Here is a 20550-nt window from a genome sequence, read left to right on the forward strand (position 1 = left end):
AAAAGAAACAAGACATTTTGATTGAGGTCTTAGTCCATTTTTCTCAAATCATATTAGATTTGCCAGATAATCAACGCAAAATGCCAATCTTTTAAAAATGTTCTTGTGTGTTATTTGAATGACTGCGATCAGTTAATAATTCACATGGTTTCCTTCCACACAGACAGTGTTATTGCAACTGAACAGAACATTAGCATCATAATAAATGAGCAGCTTCTGTCACAGCCTTTTTTTCCCGAGGTTTTCAAGCGGTTTCAAAATTGAGGTGTGAATTTTTCTACTCTCGCGTTACCTGCTTTCATAGATATCTTTTAACTGTAAAAAATAATAATGTCTAAATTAGGAATGCATATGAAGGTGGCATTACAAACTGCTCAATTATTATTTGGCAATAACTAATGTGCCTGTAGCTCAACTGGTGATGCAATGTGATGGTAATGTTAAGGTTGTGGGTTCAGCCCCCAAAGGAGTACCTTTCACTGAATTTTTTTTACATCTAAATAAACTGATTTTATTCAAATCAAAAATATTATTTAGCATCACTCAACCAACCTGTTTATACCAGCAAAACTCATTTTATGGGTTCAATCAGATAGAAATAGTCCTTTAAGGTAACATGTGTCTTGAATGTACACAATTTCTTTGAATAAATTTGGGTCAAGCACTGAAAAAATAGTTTTTGCTTTTTGCTTTTTTCAAAAAAAATAAAAAATTTAAAAATCTTATACAAGATACTTTTCTTGATAAGCTAAATATGTGATATAAGACTTTTTAAAATTATATTCTAAATTAAGTTATTTCTCTAGTTCTTCCTCTTGCTTAAAACAGTATTGTGTTATATTTATGCTTTAAAAACAAGCGAAAATGATAAATATAGTTTAGACAGTTCATTAGAGTAATAATAAATAACAGATATACTCTCTATCTCTAAGTCTTAATATCTTGTTAAATTTAGCTTCTAAGTTAAATTGGTTTTAGATATTTTATTGGGAAATGATAGTGTAAATGTAAAACAGTCTATAAATGTTAATGTTTCAACTGGATGACTTTGGAAAAAATTTTGAGTATATTATAAAAGCAGGCGTCCCGAGTTCGAAAGACCTTTCCTGATCACATTCAAAAATACTAGACTTAATTTGATTTTAAATAGGCCTATTGTTGTTGATGAGTGAGTACATGTTGTTTTTCTGTTTTAATTCATTAACTCCAATTGCTTAATTTCATACTTACTACACATCACCTGTGTTTATTTCTATTTCCCAAAGATAAATATAAAATACATTACATACGAATTTCAAATTCACATTCAGGTGGGAGCATGCCTTCAGATCAAAGGCAAAGCAATCAAAATGCTTTGCTTACCAGCAGCAACTTTGATGTCCCCTCACAATGCTCTCCTTGTAGCTCAGGGCACTTGTATAATGGACAGTTTTTCTTTCACTTCCCACAAATCTTCATGCAAATAAAACACATCCTAGAGTCATCTATTTGAGTCAGTCCATCCATCAACTGGCAAAAATAAATAAATAAAATACAGAAAGAACAAAAAGATTAAACTGTAATAGAAAACGTGCTGTCAGTCATTTTTCATCTTGTGGACTAACCAAAATGATATTGCATGATAACGGTTACATTGAATTCCTCTTGTGTATTGATGATTGTTGTGTCTTCATTCCACTGATTAGGTGGTCCCCATGCTGTACTGGGCAGGACCAGCATGTTTATTGTCTGTTACCTAATTACATTTGGCCCCATCTGACTTTTCGAATAAACTGAACAGATATATGAATGCTATGCCAGAGACTGAGTTTAAGACGATATTGCATTATCAGCCGCCACACTTGACATTAATGATCTTGGTGTTAACCACAAGTGATTAAATTATTTTATGACATTTCTTTATCAAATCCGAACAACTGATGACCTGTTAGAGTGCATAACAATATATTTAGAATTATTCTTAATTATTCATAAATTTTAAGTCCTTTAATATTAAATGTGAAACAAGTTTATTATTTTACTTCATGAAATGTTAATATATATGTAAAATATTCAATAGTTTTTGCTATGCGCACAGACGAAATGTCTGATGTCTATTTAGAAATTGTGTTTAGTATCTGTCCTCAGTATTCTGAGAAAAGAGCAGACAGATTACACTATCAAGCACTGAAGAGGCAGTCAGTATCATCTGGATTCGACCTTTGAACTCACTGAAGAATAGAAGAATATTGAGGTCAGGGTGACCCCAGCTCTAGAGGATCAAATATCTACTGCAGACATCATTTTCTCTATCAGTTTAGAAAAGTGATATCTTCAGCTGTGTGTAAATCAGCTGGTAAGGTGTCACACAGACATGAACAGGCATTTACACATACACATTAAATGCCTTTCAGACAGTCATTACATCAACAAGTAAATTGCTCGGGTTGGCCTGTAGTGACAAAAAGCCATTTTTTTTCCGGCAAACGTGGTATTTATCTCCCTTGCATACACACTTTTAACTTTGAGGCTAGAAAGAGGCATGGTTGTAACCTTACCTAAAAATAAGTTAACTTTCTTTAAACTTCACTGAGATTTGAAACTGAACATTGAGTGGTTATGTGTGTGTGTGTGTGCGTGCATGCGTTTATCTATCTATCTATCTATCTATCTATCTATCTATCTATCTATCTATCTATCTATCTATATATATATATATATATATATATGTGTGTGTGTGTGTGTGTGTGTGTGTGTGTGTCTTAGACAAATACTAAATTATGAATTGTATTCTTATGATGATCCATCTATTCATCCATCTATCCATCTAGATAGTACATTTAATTATCTAAAATTGTTCGTAGTTGCTAATGATTTAAAGAACATAAAATAATGACTTTTTTAATTATGGACATTTTCATTGGAATGACAATAGAGAAGTTATAGGAGATCAGGTTCAGTACATGTGCTAATAAATAGACCACAGCTCCAACACGTTTTCCCATTTTCACTGTTATGTCATGTCGTTGTTATATATATATTCATGACGTCAGCTACTTTCACATTCAAAAGCAATGACGCACTGACGCAAGTAACTCAGTAATTATGCAGACACAGTTTGAATAACCATGTATGCCTACATTTGGAGGACAAATAATTAAAGTAGACTGATTTCCTACTGCATGCATTTACATCTAAATATTAAATCTACATTGCCTTTACATGTTTTCTGTTAAAGCTAGGTTGTTAGTGTCGACAAATACAAGTGCCATCAAAACAGGGCAAATCCGTGATGTACTTGAAGTTGGTGTTCAAAATATGGTCTCAAAATTATTTTGCATAACTATTTTTTCCCTTCCCATGTGTCTCAACTTGTTAAACAAAAAGGGCAAACCAAAATAAATATGTAAGTAATGCCTCAAATTTACCAGCAAATAATTATTAGACAAGGGTTTAGTTTAGAATAATGACCTCAAGCACACCCTCCCATCAACTGCAATTACTTATAATTCATAGACAAGAAAAATTACCACCACACAAACTGTCAATCGATTCATCTGATGTATTAAGAGTCAAACAACAACAGCTTGTGAAAATGCAGTTCAGATGAGGTGGTAACAAACAGCCTATACGTGATTTGTTCTTCAGGGAAAACGTTTATATGTAGCATGATTACATCATCCGTAATGCATCTAGCTCTGTGATCAATTATGTATTCATCAGTCAGTTTAACATTCATTTGATGTTTGACCACAGTAAAATAAGACATCTTTTATCAAAAAAGCAACTCTCTTAACCATGCTTTATTCTTTTTTTTTCTTTTAATGCTGAAAAACAACAAAGGTCCATAAAGAGCTTAATCGAGCAATAAATAAATAAATATCATCATCAATGTCTTTAACAAACAGACTGTGTCAGAGTAAGTCCACAGAGATGTGTATGTACAGTGGAGGTCTACACAGTTCATGTCAGGTATCAGGAAGGATCGCGGCATCGTTGCAGGACTGGCGCCGTTAACACGATGTGAAGGTCTTCCAGAAGAAGTTTTTGCAGGGGGCTTTGCGGTCACGCTGCGGCAGCTGTGATAACCGGTTGTAGACGGCCCGCTCTTCCAGACGGGACTCCAGGGGCTCCTCCACATCCAAGGGGACAGGCGCTATCTCCCCAGCCAGAACGCTGTTGTCTGCTCCATCCAGCAGCCCAGAGATCAGCTTCAGTATCAGCTCCTTGCGCTCTTTGCTCAGCTCCTGAAGAGAAAGCAACTGGGCTTGAATTAGAATGCAAGATTTTAAAGGCTTCAACTATTCATAATAATAATATGGCTGCTATACTAAAATGATCCCAGAATGGTCTCTTTCGGTCGCTAATTATCAACATGTGTCTAAAATACAAACACCTGCTTGGTAAATCCATAAAAGCTGTAACAGGAAGCACATTTACAGTCACTCACCCTACTTTGTGCCAGGTTCCTCTCCTCCAGTGGAAGCACAGCTGCTGCTCTGACACTATACAGCACCAGCAAAAGAGACACTAAGCTGGACAAAAGCTGCATACTGACAAAATAGTTGAAGTTAAAGTGCGCAGAAAGGTCGGTAAGAGAAGTGAAGCAGGAACTTCGAAGTCCTTGTAGTTCCTGGTGCAGAGTAAAGCTGGAGAGATCTTGGGTTTTGAGAGCTTCAGGTGGCAGGGTCTTTATATACCTCTCGTTCCAGTCCCCTACTGACGCAGCGGTTGGAGGATGGAGGGGAGAGGGTGGGGGAGTGGGTAGCTTAGGAACTAACAAAAGCATTGAGTAGTTAACCACCCAACAAACCAGACGTTGTGCCGATGAGGAGGACTGCGCCACGACGCTCACGTCATAGCTCTAAAAATGGTCGTGATTTCAGTTCAAAGGGATGTGAGGAGAAAAAACACTGATGATGACGGAGCTGCCGATAACGCGTTTCTGAAAAGTTCTGTGGGCCGCTCATTTTTTATGCTAATTATGATTTACATTTCTGTAGAGCCAAATGGCATGCAGGCAGCAAATCATGTTTTAGGAAGTACGGCGGTCAGACATACGCTGTAATTACACGCCGTTCTCACTCAGAGCTGCATTGTGCTATCAACACAAGGAAATCAAACTAACCCGTTTTGTTGTGTACAGTGGCAATCTGCTCTCATTCCAAAGTGTAATTGAGCACAACTCCTCCTCCTTCTCCTTCAGATTGCCATCGAACCGTCTGGCACCTGGAACAGCTGAGAAAACCGTCTTTATGGAGAAAGAAGATGCTTTTGATCCGTAGATGAAAAGAGGCTGAATGACAGAAATGAAGTCTTTTATGAAAATGTAACTGCAGATTTTACCAAGGAAGAATATCAAGTGAGACAAACAATAGCATAAAAGGCAAACGATATTATGATTGAGTCAATACTACAGCAGCAAATCTAATAGAAAATAGCAACTGAAATATAAAGATTAGTTCGTTTTCATGGAAAATGGTCTCTTGAGGTATAGATTTCTTTTCATTAGTCTGTAAACACATTACATTTAGTCATTCAGCAGACGCTTTTATCCAAAGCGACTTGAGGACAACAGAAGCAATCAAAACTAACAAAAGAGCAACAATATGTAAGTGCAAATGACAAGTCTCGGTACACAAACACAAAAAGAAAAACAAGTCGTTTTTTGGGGAGCATAACAGACTAATAACTGTTGAACAAATAATAATAAAAAAGCTTTAAAAAAGTATTCCAGGGTTCAGTACAAGGTAATTGCCTTAATCGACAACAATCGATAGACAATACTAATTGTAATTCAAATTAATTTATTTTTCCTTAAAAAGGCAAAAAATCTGGGTTTAATCAGATATCAATAGAAGTGAATGGGGGGGGGGGCAACTATTTCAATAGCTTAGCCACATTATGTAAATACTATGTGCTTTAATATAGTTTTAGAGTGAAAAAAATCACTTACTGACCATTTGTGTGTGTAGTTATATCTAGTTTGATAACATAATGACAACAGAACACTTTAAATGATTGTAAAATGATTATTTAAACAGCTTTAGAGCTCAAATAATACATTAGTTAATAATAAATGGAATTAATAAATGTTTTTATGAAATTAAAAGCTTTACATTTCTGCCTTTAAACCCCACTCAAATTGGCCCCATCCATTTTTATCGTAAGTGCCTCACTGTATCCAGTAATGATTTAAAATCAACTGTAGTTGTACCTGACATGTTTTTCTAACTAGAGCCTTATTACATGAGCATAAGAGGAATAGCATAAGGTATGTTTTTGATTGTTAAAACGAACATCTTGATTTGTCCATCAGGAATCAAGCATATTCATATACTAACTGCTGTGATCATATTTGATCCTGAACCACAAAACCAGTCATAAGTAGCATGAGTATATTTGTAGAAATAGCCAATACATTGTATGGGTCAAAATTATAGATTTTTCTTTTATGCCAAAATGTATTATAATATTAAGTAATGATCATGTTCCATGAAGATATTTTGTAAATATCTTACCATAAATATATGAAAACGTAATTTTTGATTTCTTGATTAGTAACATGCACTGCTAAGGACTTCATTTGGACAACTTTAAAGGCGATATTCTCAATATTTAGATTTTTTTTTTGTTGCACCCTCAGATTCCAGATTTTCAAATAGTTGTATCTCAGCCAAATATTGCCCTAACAAACATTACATCAATGAAAAGCTTATTTATTCAGCTTTCAGATGATGTATACATCTCAATTTCTAAAAAAAAAAATGACCCCTATATGACTAGTTTTGTGGTTCAGGGTCAAATATGTAAGTGACAGGATGATAAAGGGATTATTGGCCCACCCTCTCACCAGTTCACATGAAGAGAGGGGATGTTAATGTTTTTAATTAAATATTTAAAGGCTAATGAATTAAAAACTACAAAAAAGTTGTGCACAGATAAATCATTTATAATTAAAACTGCAATATTCCATAAAACAATTTTTTTTGTGACTTTAGGTGTTTCAATTAATTTTTTGTGCAGATAGCACTATATTCAAAGTGCTGTGCAGTGTGCATAAGTAGTCTATGTGTGTGTTTAATTAAACCAGACCAGTTGGGCAGTGATAGTAAAACATGTTTTGGTCATGGGCTCCTGTTGTGTTCTCATTCCGGTCAGCTTCTCTGGCACCCACACACCTCTTTGGATATGCACACACACACCCCGACTGAGTTCATGTAGCTAGGAGCCCTAATAGTCAAGCTTTAGCCCATTTTTCACAGCAGACAGATACGGACAGACTTCAGGGCCCCGGGCTCTGTAGAGATTAACACAGCGTTGAGATGAGCTGCCCCCAGCCGAATCATGATAAAGTGCGTTTGAAGAATTCATGCCAATTGACCAGTGGCAAACACATCTAACGTTCACTTCCCAAACCGACGTCAAACATATCTGGCGTCAGAGTAAAATGCAAAACCACATTCTCCTGTTGTCTCAGCAGGAGTTTTGATGACTTCATATCAGGGTAACTAAAGATTTTCTACTTGAACTAAAATAAACGTGAATAAATAAATACAAACTGTGATCCATAACTGAGTTCCATTAATCCATTATATTACACATTTTAGGTAATATAATCAGACTACTTTTGGATTACTTATAGATTATTTTTGACCTAACTTGTTTATCACACTGATTTAAATAGGATAATCTTGTACCTTATAGATACAAAATTACAGAGAGAAAGTAGCCTAAATATATTCCATTCATTATTAGTAATCTGCATTAAACATTACATTACAAAAGAGGTTACCCAAACTTTTTTTGTTTGTGAAGGAACGGCAGGGGGTTTGGGAGTTTAATGATAATAATTTAATAAATAATAAATATGTATTTTTTTAATTACAATTAAAACAAATATATATATATATATATATATAAAATTTGTTTACCTTCATGTCATTTCTAGGTTATTTTAGAACGAAACATAAAAGATGAAAATGAGGAATTAGGCAGAATTATTAAATGATGTGATTAATATGTAATCACGTAATCAATTAACTGTAGTCTGATTACAGGTAGCCTGTTTTAAAATGCAATCTAATGATTAGATATTTAGTAATTAGATATTATAAAAACGAAAACTAAAATAACCTGACTAAAAGCTATGTACATAAAAACAATCCAATAAAAATGACCAAAACACTTACAAGTGTAACTAAAATCTTATATATATATATATATACACAGTACAGACCAAAAGTGTCATTCAAAGAGTTGTCTTTATTTTCATGACTATGAAAATTGTAGTCACACTGAAGGCATCAAGGGCTATTTGACCAAGAAGGAGAGTGATGGGGTGCTGCACCAGATGACCTGGCCTCCACAGTCACCGGACCTGAACCCAATCCAGATGGTTTAGGGGTGAGCTGGACCCCAGACAGAAGGCAAAAGGACCAACAAGCGCTAAGCATCGCTCGGGGAACTCCTTCAAGACTGTTGGAAGACCATTTCAGGTGACTACCTCTTGAAGCTCATCAAGAGAAAGCCAAGAGTGTGCAAAGCAGTAATTAGAGCAAAAGGTGGCTACTTTGAAGAACCTACAATATGACATATTTTCAGTTGCTTCACACTTTTTTTGTTATGTATATAATTCCACATGTGTTAATTCTACTTGTGTTAATTCATAGTTTTGATGCCTTCAGTGTGACTCTACAATTTTCATAGTCATGAAAATAAAGAAACTCTTTGAATGAGAAGGTGTGTCCAAACTTTTGGTCTGTACTATATATATATATATATATATATATATATATATATATATATATATATATATATATATATATAAACATTCAAAACTAGATAAAACTAAAATAGTATCTCAATTATACTGACACTGCTTCATGTACATTATTAATTTATGAGAAACGCTAATAATCAGGCTGGTCCAATAAATGACTAGTCTGCCAAAACATAGTGACAACGGAAAAACAGTTTTGTGATGTTAGCATGTCCAATAATTAATAAACACTAACGTAAAGTATCTCCACTTATCTAAAGTATATATAGTCGACATAACTTGCATTTTTTATACTTATTTTAACGGAAAGGCGAATGTAAACGGTGAAGGCTCAAAATAATCGGAGCAACTATTCTTGTTTATAAACGGTTACTCTATAACCGAAGCAACATTGAAATGGAGATTTTTGCTACATTTACAATACAACAAACATATAAAAAGCAATGTTGATAGCACAGATATTTACCTCTAAAGTGACTCCTGAGTCCTGATACTCTTCGCAAACATATCCCACACATCATTGCAGTCAAATAATGCCAGGCTGTTTGTTTTAGTAACAATGGCGCCCTCCAGTGCATACAACGGCACTTTACCATCAAACATTGCATTTCACGTAGCCATAATTTGACAGCGGATTAAAAAAATCGTGGTTCCATAATTTGTATTTCAAAACAATTTATGAAATAAGTAAAGTTAAATGTACATCATGAACATTAAATGGTAAAAGGACAAATAAACCCTCTTCCATACAGTTAAACTTGACAGAGTACAAAATAGTTTGCCCTATGCAGCTATCCTTAAAAGATCTTTAGCTAACCATCAAATACACTTATTTTGTCATAAAGTATACTTCCATGATTATATTCAATATTAAGACAATGTCTCAATGTTTGAGACTTCCAGTAATTCTAATGTTAAAAGACACCGCAAAATCGTTCCATCATACAGTCCATTGACCATAAGCATACGTTTGAAATACACTATAGCATATCACTCAAAAAGGCTGCATACCAAACACTATTTGCTCTACAAAAAAAAAAAAAAAATTATAATAATAATAATTCACATGTAATCAGACTTGTTCAGGAGAGCCAGAGCACACAAGTCACCTACAAAGAGCCCATGTGCCACCTTAACAGAGGAGGAAGGAAAACACAACCCATTTAAATGTTAGATCATCTTAACCGCGAAAATAGCTTCTATTTTTGCTAGTTACGTTAAGCATCTTCTGTACAGACTTCGGAGTAGTAGTCTTAGAAATTATAGCAATACTAAATCGGTTTAGGTTTGACAGTAGTGTACTGATGATAAAGTGATCCGTAATATGAAACCTTAATACAGCATGATGAGAAAATCTACTGTTATACTGACCTCAAGTCTTTGAAAGGGTTTATACAGAGGATATGCAGTTCATTTAAAACACCTGCATGCTTATTTAAATCATGGAAAAATAAGACAGTTGTAGTGGAACGTTGCACTCTTTTTCTTTTTTTCATACTCAACACAAGTAAGAGAAAGACTGGAATCGGTCACAGAACATGCCGGACTGGACAGATAAACAGAATTTCCCCACCGAAGGCATTTGCACTTGTCCATTAGCAGTCCATTGATAGAGAGGGATGCGGTGTTGGAGTTACTGCAGCTGTGGTCAGGGTTTTGTTCTGCTTTCACAGAAGGCAGCGTGTTGACAAGATGGCACCCATGAAGCCATTTAGGCTTCACTTAGTACCTGTGTAAACAGTAGGTAAACGGTTCAATCCCTATAAATGCAAAGTAAAGAGCCCAAAATAAAAAACAATAGGCTGCGTCTCACCTTTCTGGCAAATTCTGGGAGGATGAACGCCGCGCGGTGGATGTCAGGATTGTAATATTTCAGGTTCATGCTCTCGATCTCATCTCTTGGCAGTTCTCGTACTGGCTCACGGAAATTTATTTTCTGCAATAAAAAAAAAATTATTTACTGATGATAAAATTATTTGCATTATCAATATTATTTTAGAAATAGACTTTCGTTCAAAAGTTTGGAGTTGGTACGTTTTTTTAAAAGAGGTCTCTTTTGTTTGATCTTTGTTAGATCTTATTTTTTGTTTGATCAAAAATACATGTAAAATAACTTTCTATTTCATATACTGCAAGGTCATTTATTCCTGTGACGGCAAATCTGTAATTGAAGCAGCCATTACTCCTGTCTTTAGTGTCACATGGAACTTCAGAAATCCTTTTGCTCACAGACACATTATAGTCAACGTTAAAACCAGTTGTTCTGCTTAATATATTTTTTAAGAAACTGTGACACCTTTTTTTTCTTTTGCAATATTATAATTGTCTTCATGGTGATCAATTTGGCATTCTTGCTGAATAAAAGTATAACATTTTAATTTTAAAAGTATTAAAATAAAATAAAAATCTTGATTACAAACTTTTGAACTGTAGTGTATACACAACATCTATATATATAAGGAATCATAAATCTATTAAAACAAAAGCAGCTTTATTAAAAGGTAATAAGAAAAACCATACCGGATTTTTACTGCAAAGCATGAATCCGATTTGTCCACTTGGGTATGTTGGAATGGTGCAGTATGCATAGTCTACTACAGGAAAGAGGGTCTTACAGAAGGTCTGCATTTCTTTGATTAGGTCCAAATGCAACCACTGACACTCTCCTATGAAATTATAAGCAAAAATGACAAACTTGTCAAATGCATATCATTCATATTTTTCATCTTAGAGCTTTTTTGTAGATTTGCAGTTATGTCAACCTTGACAACAGAGAATTCCTCCCTCACAAAGAGCCGTTTTCATGAGCTGATAGTAAGACTCTTTGAACAAGCTTTCAGCCGGACCTGTGACAGGAAGAAATGAGATCGGTCTGTAATGAACACCATGTTTTGTCAGAGTCAGTGGCTACATCATTATTTACCAATGCAAAGAAGAAACTTCAACGCCACACATTGGGCTGCATACCGACAGGGTCTGAGGAGTCTGTGATGATGACATCAAAGGCATCCTGATTCCTTTTCATAAAATCAAAGCCATCACCTACATGCAGAGTAAGTTTGGGGCTGAAGAAGCCTTTTGCCATTCCAGGGAGGTACTTCTTGGAGACGTTTATTACATCCTGTGGGAAAACAATCCATGAAATTAATCAGCATGTTAAAGCATGAAATAGTTTGAAGAAAATGGCAAAACCTTTAAATATGCTACAAAATTAATTTCCAGAGGGAGTTTCTGAAACCTTCATACATGTTTCATACATCAAGTGTTAACTTGACAAGGCATGACTGACAAATGTTTAAAAAAAGCATTTAAATGGATGAATTTAAAAGGAGAAAGCAGATCAGAGAAAACAAATGATGAGTCTTAAGAAGGTTTTAAAAACAGAGGTAGATTCTAAACTATTCTCTACATCCTTTGAAGCAAGATTCATTCATGTTTAGAAATGACTTATAGTCACAAAGGGTTATTTGATAAAACAAAAAAAAAATTACAGTAAAAACAGCAATATTGAATTTGAATTAAAAGTAACTGTTTTTCTATATTAATATTTGAAAATGTTATTTATTCCTGTGATTACTCCAGTCTTCAGTGTCACATGATCCTTTCATAAATCAGGGGCCTGTTCTTCGTACGTCGCTAACTCAGTTAGCTGGATTTGAATGTTGACGATTTGGCGTGATCTTGAATCGTTTGGTTCTTCGAAGCTCATCCCGGAGTAGCTGTCATAGCAACAGGTCCGTAAGCTTAAACCTGCTCGGGAGCAGGCTTATTTCATGTAAACAGGATTAGATCGCTTCTTTTCAACCAGAACTGATAATCAAAATATGTTTGCTACCACCGCTACTTTATTACAAGAGTATCGTACTGATCCAGCGACAATAATTTAAAATAATAATCATTAAAATAATTATTTTAAAATAATATAAAAATGCTCTGTAGTCCATAACAGCCTACTATAGACAGCCAGTTTTACTCACTGAAATATTTGTCATAAAATTATTACTTCATAATTGTATAAGAGTCTTACACACATGGTATACAGATAATAGAGTCGTGCATTATTTTGAGTGATGACTGCTATTATAAGAGTGGCTTGATGGAGTGCAGGAGATGCAGATAACATGATATTGACCCTTTAGAAACTTTAATGCGGTCACGTAACAAATCTGTCCAAATATAAAATGAAATTAATAGAAAATTTCTACATTGAAATAAAAATTTAAAGACTGCACAACTATTATAAATTCCGAATCTAAATAATTGGGGATCATGAAAAAAATTCGAATACAATAAAAACATGTATCTATTATCTGTTTCATGTATCTATTATAACATTTATGTAGTTTTGTTTGCTTGGCTGTTTCCTTATAAAAGTCCAGAAATTTGGCAAGTTTTTCGTCAGGTGTCATTTTAAATTATATGACATCATTACATTGCCGTCTTGCCACCAGCCAAATCGCTGCACTGCTGATCATGGTTTCAAGTATCGATACATATCCCCTTTTAAGCCAACACAAGAACGCGCAATTATCTCAGATAACTCAATCCAGCGATACTAATCATACACAACAGGTGTGTTCGAAGAACCCAATTAGCCGGATCATGATTAGGACGATGATATTATCTTGGATGTGTCATTTGATCTCGGATGTAATAAGCGACGTACGAAGAACGGGCCCCAGATTAAGATTATTTTTCTGTTTGTGAAAGAATGATGCTAAACGAGGCTGCATTTATCTGATCAAAATTTTTACTATTTAATATTACTACAATTTAAAATAACTTGTTTCCTGTATAATATTATATTGAAAATATTTGTAAACGATTATATTCAAAATATTATACAGGTTAAATATAAGTTATACTTAAAAAAAAAAAAATGCATTTTCAGCAGCCATTACTCCAGTCTTCAGTGTCACATGATCTATCATAAATCATTTCTATTATGCTGATTTAGTGCTTGAGAATCTATTCTTATTATCAGTGTTGAAAACAGTTGTGCTTCTTAAAATGTTTGTGGAAACCGTGACACATTTTTGAATTCTTTGATCAAGGTTTATACAGAGATTCTTAAATTGAATTTACTACCTTTTTACCACCTATTTTACTACCATCACAATTGTTTTACTACCAACACGACTTCAAACTTCAACTGTAGCATTGTTAAGTGTTAAGTAAAGTGACAAGTAAAGACATGAAATATCTTTCCAAAATTAATTAATAACATATTTAATCACAATTTAATGAGGCAATTATAACTTAATTTCAACACTGGGAGGGAGAGATAGAGAACCAGAGAAAGAGAAAGTCAGGTGAGGTTCTGTAGGTATATGTGAGTGTGCATGTGTGTTAGGGCAAGTGAGTGAGCTACATTCAAGTAAGAGGGAACTCTACCATAGAACTTGGATTAATCAAGATATCACAACAGGCCTTGGTCCATAGGATTTACTCAATATGTCAAAGAGTAACAATTACATAAAAATTAGAAGACAGACTGGACCTTTAGAATGAACAGCTATACAATGTGTAATAATAAAGTGCAATTGTACACTATAATAACAGTATTTCATTAATAAACAAATAACTTCAACACTGGACACAACCCAAGCACTGTCCAACACACACACACACACAGAGAGAGAGAGAGAGAGAGAGAGAGAGAGAGAGAGAGAGAGAGAGAGAGAGAGAGAGAGAGAGAGAGAGAGAGAGAGAGAGAGAGAGAGAGAGAGAGAGAGAGAGAGAGAGAGAGAGAGAGAGAGAGAGAGAAAAGAGAGAAAACATCAAACAGAAAACACAAAGCATCTCTTTGAAACCAATTTCGTTTTGTATAAATTTTATCTTAATTTTAATCCATGTTTCATTATTTTGTATAATCACAACCGAAACTCAGCGTATAGGTAGCCTAGGCTACTTGCCTCACAGACCTAAACAAATTAGAAATATCCTATATCTATTATCAACAGAAAGCTTGAAATTTCTACTTTTAAACAGAACCATTCAAAACTAAATAAAAGTAGGCTATAGGCTAATCCGTAAGAAATGCATTTTTCTCCAGTGGGTTCACTACTGCGAAGATCGCGAGTCAGTGTCAACTTCATCTTTGCAGCTGACACAGAAACACTTGTTTATTAATAAACAATTAAAATGTCATAATATTTTTTTTACAGCGTTTAGCGTTTATATGAACGCATCACCAATGTCGGGCAAGCTACTTGGAAAATGTACTAGTGAGCTAAGCTACCAGTAACTCCACAGTAAATGAAGCTTCACTACACTGAAGCTACCCCCCCGGGAAATGTAGCAAGCTAAGCTACATCAACAGTAGCTTGCTACATCTAAGCTACTTTTAAAATAAAAATTTTATGTTGAACACGTTTTATTACAAGTCAATGCTATCGCAGTGCTCAAAACTGTCAGTCAAACAGATAGGCAGGTGTAATTGTTTAGTTTTAATAGTTTTTTGTGTTCCTTATCAATTTGCCAAAAAAAAAAAGAGCTTCGCTACTGAAAAGCTATTTGATTCAGAAAGCAGTGAAGCTACGACCAAGCAACTGAGAAATGTAGTTAAACTAGTAGCTTCGCTGCTTGTAGCGACGCTACTGCCCAACACTGCGCATCACCACTGCATGAGAGAGCGAGAGAGAGAGAGAGAGAGAGAGAGAGAGAGAGAGACACACATGCAAGGTCTCTTCCTCTCTGCCGTGCGCTTGCTACACGGTTTGCTTGCATACTTTTGCTCGCTCACTCGCTCTAGATTCGCAGGAGATTTGAACTAATTTCCAGGCATCATAACATTACACAAGGCAATTGTAATTTTTTTTATTACTATTTTGGTATGATGAACATTCACCCGCCAGTGTGGCGGATAGCCTTTTGAGATTTACTCGCCAAACAGAAAATCTAACCGCACTTGGCGCTTGTTAATTTCGGACCCTGGCTGCGGGCCAATAAAAACTGGACTGTAGTTTGGACACCCATGATATAGACCCAGTTAGATGGGGCTTCGAAAATTTACTACCTCGTCAGATGACGTTTACTACTTTTTACTGGCCTTAATTTGGCATAATATAATTTACTACCTTTTACAACCCCGCATAAACCCTGTTGATGAATAGAAAGTTCATCAACATCTTTCTTGAAATACAAATCTTTTTTTGCATAAAATTAAATGCATTTACTGACATTTTTGATACATTTCATTCTTGTTGAATAAAAATTATTAACTCATTAACTTTAACTAACCTTACTTACCAAAACCTTTTAACTATAAGCATACGTTCAGGTTTAACTGGATACAAACCTCATCAATTTCACACTGAACAACAGACTCCACCAGCGGATGCTTGACAACCTCCCTCAGGACACCGCCGTCTCCTCCACCAATGATGAGAACCTGATGAAAGAAATGGGGAACAACTTAACAAAAACCCAAACAGCTTCAATTTTTCCAAATCACATTTATATGAAGGACAAAAATGATTCCACATACCTTCTTTGGGCAAGGGTGGCTGCAGAGAGGTAGATTGGCTATCATTTCTTGATAAGAAAATTCATCTCGTTCTGTGCATTGGATGACTCCATCCAAAACCAGCACATTTCCATAAGTTTTACTGCAAGAAGAGAAGCAACAATGATCATTTTCATACATTAAGCAATAAAATGTAGAACAAACAAGTGGGGGAAAAGCAAAGATCCATTTGAAGCATTGGACTAAGCATTGCAACCATGCACATGTGATTTGAGATGGCAGCTGACAGCTCTGATCTCTCAGCACATTTTAAAATGGGAAACACCCTACATGTGCAAATACTTCATTTTATTGATTTCCAGGGCATAGATAATGAAAGCAAGTCTAGATTTGCATTTCTCACTGTATGAATGGGTCAATCTATTGTCTTAAGGCAGTGTCGAGTGATCACTGAACACCAGAAAAGCATTGTGGTGTTTAAATAGCTGATTAAGCCTTGAAAACGTTGTCAAATAAATGTTGTTTTGGTTTTCTAATGCACCACACAATTATGGGTGGAAATATTGGAGAAATTATTATTTTTTTTTTTTAATGTTCGGACAAGTCAGAATCGGTGCAGTGTGCAGTTTTACGTATTATACAAACGCCTAGTACAAAATCAATGTGATCTCACAGTTTCAGTGCCACGCCACAGACTTAACGTTACAGTAAAGCAGGCGTTGCAGTTAGCATTCTAGCCGCAGCCACCCACACATCAAGACACCCATAAGCCAACGTGCTTTCTGAGTGGACACCTCAGAGAAAAGTGAGAAAAACACATTCCTCACCATCCATTGTGACAGATAGCTTCACTTACGCTTGCCAGAAAACACGGCAAGTTAGCCAACATGCTAATTTAAGCCACTTTGCACCACGACTCACCTTTTAAAAACCATTACATCCTGGAAATTCGATTTCTTATGATACAGAACCTCCTCTACTTGAAGACTCATCGCTTGACCAGGCCACAGTGTGCATGTTTCGGTGAACCACCCGTCTTTAATGTTGTCCATTGCCGGGGATTTAAACGAAAGCAGCGGTGGGTTATAGTAGTCTGCTCAAACCGGTCAACAGCGAGGCGTTTCTGGAGATCTTCTTGGGCGCCGATTGACACGTTGGGCGTTCTTTGCACTGCAACCGAACCCAAGAAACAAGAGGCGACCAATGGGAGCTGGCTGGCGTCATCAACATGAGCGAGTTCTGTGCAAGCATGCTTGGTTTTGTACCGCTGAGGATGAGCCCACGTGAAAAAAGAGGTCTAATGTTAGCTTAAAGGGTGTGGGTGAGTGGGAACGCCAGGTGTGCTCTGGTTTGTTTATATATTACCACAAGTTCATTTTTTTTGTTTCGTTTAACATTTAAAATGTTGTGGCATTTTCCATTAGTAGGCTACAAAAAAGGCTTCCAGCTATTTTACTTTTCTTTTTCAACTAATGTATTTTTCCATATAATAATAATAATTAAAAAAAATGCTAAGGTAAATCATAATTTTGGCAACATTAAGAGATTAGACTTAAAAATTATGACATAAATTTGATATTGACATACAGGTGCATCTCAATAAAAAAAAAAAAGTTCATTTATTTCAGTAATTCAACTCAAATTGTAAAACTCATGTATTAGATAAATTCAATGCACATAGACTGAAGTAGTTTAAGTCTTTGGTTCTTTTAATTGGGATGATTTTGGCTCACATTTAACAAAAACCCAACAATTCACTATCTCAACAAATTAGAATACTTCACAAGACCAATACAAATTATTTTTTTATTTTTTTTGTGAATTGTTGGCCTCCTGGAAAGTATGATAATTTACTGTACATGTACTCAATAATTGGTAGGGGCTCCTTTTGCTTTAATTACTGCCTCAATTCGGCGTGGCATACAGTATGGAAGCCCAGGTTTCTTTGACAGTTTGACAGTCAGCTCATCTGCATTTTTTGGTCTCGTTTCTCATTTTCCTCTTGAGTCTTGGCAATACCCCATAGATTCTCTATGGGGTTCAGGTCTGATGAGTTTCCTGGCCAGTCAAGCACACCAACACCATGGTCATTTAACCAACTTTTGGTGCTCTTGGTCACCATCCCACGGTGCCAAATCCTGCTGGAAAATGAAGTCAGCATCTTCAGAAAGCTGGTTCAAAAAGAAGGGAGCATGAAGTGCTCAAAATATTTTTTGATAAAACGGGTGCAGTGACTTTGGTTTTCAAAAAACACAATGGACCAACACCAGGAGATCACATTGCACCACAAATCATCACAGACTGTGGAAACTTAACACTGGACCTCAAGCAGCTTGGGCTATGAGCTTCTCCACTCTTCCACCAGACTCTAGGACCTTGGTTTCCAAATGAAATTCTTAAATCGATTTTGCTTGACAATCCTCATAAGGCTGTCATTCTCTCGGTTGGTTGTGCATATTTTTCTTCCTCACTTTTTCCTTCCACTCAACTTTCTGTTAACATGCTTGGATAAAGCACTCTGTGAACAGCCAGCTTCTTTGGCAATGAATGTTTGTGGTTTACCCTCCTTGTGAAGGGTGTCAATGATTGTCTTCTGGACAACTGTCAGATCAGCAGTGTTCCCACATGATTGTGTAGCTTAGTGAACCAAACTGAAAGACCATTCATGAAACCTTTGCAGGTGTTTAGAGTTGATTAGCTGATTGGCATGTAACCATATTATAATTAGTTGAGATTGTGAATTGGTGGGTTTTTGTTAAATGTAAGCCAAAATCATCACAATTAAAAGAACCAAATACTTAAACTACTTCAGTCTGTGTGCATTGGATTTATTTAATATACAAGTTTCACAATTTGAGTTAAATTGCTAATTATTAATCCATGACATTCTAATTTACTGAGATGCACCTAAGTCAAATATGAAATAAGTTGAAATTGAATTTGAAATTATGATGTCAAATTTTGTCTTTTTTTTCAAAGCATTATTATTTTTTTCTTACGTAGAGGAAAGAGTTCTGTGGGGGGAAAGATGATTTTTGGAAAATGTTGATTCAACCTCAGGAAACCAAACTAAGTTTTATTTTGAGATGGCTTATTTTTTATTCTCTATGGGGTATATTTTTTGAAGGAAAAAACAAAACAGTATACCATGTATATGGAAAGAGCCTTGAGCACATCACATACGTTCTTATTTTCCATTTGAGTACAGTTTACATAACACATTTTCCCATTAGGACAGAGAATTAAAACAAAACAATTATTCCACATTGTACTGAATGAACAAATCAACAAGGCATACTTGACAATAGGCAGCTTTTGATGAAGTGCAGTCAAAACATTAACCAAAGGTAAAATCACCGATCTAGACTGTCCAGCTGATTAAATGTGAAAATCTGTTCATTTGTATTTAATATTCACAGAATACAGAATATTAATACTTACACAATCATGCACACTATTTGAAATACAACAGTAGGCATCTTAGAAACATTATTAATTTAAATAAAGAAAAAAAATCTATGTAAACATCAATGATTATAATTAAAAGATGCCACTGATCATTTTTTTTTAGCTGTCTACCAATAAATTCAGATAAGTACAATCTAACCATTAGGATTGGAATCAGCAGCTTAATTATGATACAATCTCCTCACTGTGAATTAATGAAACGATTCAATTTATAATATATATTAAAAGTCAACATAATACAAAATACATTATTATTAAAGTTGTCATCTCTAGAGCACAGTGTACAATAATGATATAATGATATGTTGGGATGGGATGAACTCTTGTATGCGTAAACTACTTTTGTTATATTAAGATTTATATGGCCCATTGCTGAAATACAAAACTCAGGGTAAACTCCTATGAATGAGTCAGCTTTTGTGTAGAACTCCTCTCTCAGAGAGATTACAATTGCCTGGAAATTCTGGACTGACTGGTCATGTAGTTGACCACCTGAAAAGCTAAAGCCAAATACATATTGATTTCTTCACAGACATTTTCAACATCTCACTAGTCAGGCTGTTTTCCCCATATGCTTCAAAGCCACTGACATCATTCCAGTCCCGAAGAAGCCGTCTCCATCCTGCTTCGACTACCGTCGAGTTGCACTTACTCCTATCATGAAGTGCTTTGAACAGCTAGTCATGCACCATATCAAGTCTGTGTCACAAGACTGTGGTGGTCATTAGCAACAGAGATGAGACAAACTACAGGAGCGAGGTGAGCCGCCTGGCCGGCAATCTCTCTCTGAACGTGGAAAAGAGGAAGGAGATTGTTGTTGGCCTCAGGAGAGTGCACACTCAGCATGCTCCTC

The 20550-nt window shown here is 35.4% G+C and overlaps 2 protein-coding genes across 3 annotated transcripts; both read right to left on the bottom strand.

The window, feature by feature from the left end:
• Positions 1 to 3763: 3763 nt before the first annotated feature.
• On the bottom strand, positions 3764 to 9277 carry sst6.1 (somatostatin family member 6.1). Its single transcript, XM_026200064.1, has 3 exons — positions 9228 to 9277; positions 4430 to 5275; positions 3764 to 4226 (listed from the first exon to the last, which is right to left on the bottom strand). The coding sequence occupies exons 2-3, from the start codon at positions 4766 to 4768 to the stop codon at positions 3993 to 3995; spliced, it is 573 nt and encodes a 190-aa protein (XP_026055849.1). The 5' UTR covers positions 4769 to 5275; positions 9228 to 9277; the 3' UTR covers positions 3764 to 3992.
• A 142-nt stretch (positions 9278 to 9419) lies between these two features.
• srm (spermidine synthase) lies at positions 9420 to 17394 on the bottom strand. 2 transcript variants are annotated; one of them, XM_026200062.1, is made up of 8 exons: positions 17151 to 17394; positions 16251 to 16371; positions 16062 to 16154; positions 11729 to 11882; positions 11524 to 11607; positions 11282 to 11427; positions 10575 to 10697; positions 9420 to 10422 (listed from the first exon to the last, which is right to left on the bottom strand). In XM_026200062.1, exons 1-8 carry the CDS (start codon positions 17279 to 17281, stop codon positions 10357 to 10359), a joined length of 918 nt encoding a protein of 305 aa, XP_026055847.1. In that variant the 5' UTR covers positions 17282 to 17394; the 3' UTR covers positions 9420 to 10356. The 2 variants fall into 2 exon arrangements, with proteins under 2 accessions (XP_026055847.1, XP_026055848.1); XM_026200063.1 differs by having other exon boundaries at positions 9420 to 10490; positions 17151 to 17392.
• Positions 17395 to 20550: the final 3156 nt, after the last annotated feature.

This window comes from Carassius auratus, chromosome 23 (assembly GCF_003368295.1).
Source record: "Carassius auratus strain Wakin chromosome 23, ASM336829v1, whole genome shotgun sequence".
Lineage (NCBI taxonomy): Eukaryota > Metazoa > Chordata > Actinopteri > Cypriniformes > Cyprinidae > Carassius > Carassius auratus.